Source organism: Entelurus aequoreus, linkage group LG09 (genome assembly GCF_033978785.1).
Source record: "Entelurus aequoreus isolate RoL-2023_Sb linkage group LG09, RoL_Eaeq_v1.1, whole genome shotgun sequence".
NCBI classification, from domain to species: Eukaryota; Metazoa; Chordata; class Actinopteri; order Syngnathiformes; family Syngnathidae; genus Entelurus; species Entelurus aequoreus.
The window spans coordinates 61050335-61051556 of record NC_084739.1 but is presented as its reverse complement, the minus strand read 5'-3'; the positions used below and the strand labels follow the sequence as shown (position 1 = coordinate 61051556).

General features: G+C 56.0%; 1 protein-coding gene across 1 annotated transcript in view; it reads left to right on the top strand.

The window, feature by feature from the left end:
* Positions 1-244: 244 nt before the first annotated feature.
* six2a (SIX homeobox 2a) overlaps positions 245-1222 on the top strand; it is a 5982-nt gene continuing 5004 nt past the window's right edge. The window contains exon 1 of the mRNA XM_062057777.1: positions 245-941. Coding sequence (XP_061913761.1) covers positions 382-941 — 560 coding nt within the window. The 5' untranslated portion in view covers positions 245-381. The remainder of the gene's footprint in view (positions 942-1222) is intronic.

Genomic DNA, 1222 nt, shown 5'->3' with positions numbered 1-1222 from the left:
GACACCTCCGCGCGTGTCAGGTTACTCTGAGTGACAGCGTCGCCATGGAGAATAATTCCACGCCGGCCCCCGGGCTCAGGTAACCGACCAATCAGGCTCCACGTCCACTCGCGCTTGCCAGCGAGGAATACTGTTTTTTAAAAGGAGGCAGCTCGGAGACGCTCGGAGGAGTAAAGAAGAAGAAGAGGGAGGAAGAGGAGGAGGCTGCGGTAACTTTCTACACTTTTCTTACTCAGACTTTTTTTTTTTTTTTTTTTTTTTTTTTTTTTTTTTTGCGCAGCCGGACTTTGCTTTTTGGAGCCGGGGGGACCTCGCCGGACTCGCCAGAGTGAGCGGGAGTCTGAAGCTAGCCGAGAAGCGCATCATCCCTCCGCACCCGCCATGTCCATGCTGCCCACCTTCGGCTTCACGCAGGAGCAAGTGGCGTGCGTGTGCGAGGTGCTGCAGCAGGGCGGCAACATCGAGCGCCTGGGCCGCTTCCTGTGGTCGCTGCCGGCCTGCGAGCACCTCCACAAGAACGAGAGCGTCCTCAAAGCCAAGGCGGTGGTCGCCTTCCACCGGGGCAACTTCCGGGAGCTCTACAAGATCCTGGAGAGCCACCAGTTCTCGGCGCACAACCACCCCAAGCTGCAGCAGCTCTGGCTCAAGGCGCACTACGTGGAGGCGGAGAAGCTCCGCGGGCGGCCGCTGGGCGCCGTGGGCAAGTACCGCGTCCGTCGGAAGTTCCCGCTGCCGCGCTCCATCTGGGACGGCGAGGAGACCAGCTACTGCTTCAAGGAGAAGAGCCGCAGCGTGCTGCGGGAGTGGTACACGCACAACCCCTACCCGTCCCCGCGGGAGAAGCGGGAGCTGGCCGAGGCCACCGGACTCACCACCACGCAGGTCAGCAACTGGTTCAAGAACCGCCGGCAGCGGGACCGCGCGGCCGAGGCCAAGGAGAGGTGAGCGCGCCTAGCCCGGCATGTGGAGTCGAACCTGTTTCGAACCACTTTGAGTGTAAACACGCTCCCATAACATAACTTTTTTTTTTTTTTTTTTTTTTGTAATAAAAATATGAAAACACAGTTTGGTCACGTCTTAACAGGCTTTTAACTTGTTAAAAATGAAACTATTTTTTGTACCAATGTTTTAGGTGTTAAATCACAACAAGTTAAATGTTTTCCTAAGCACTTTAATTAAATATATTAGATAGGACCCCCCGCAACCCGAAAGGGACAAGCGG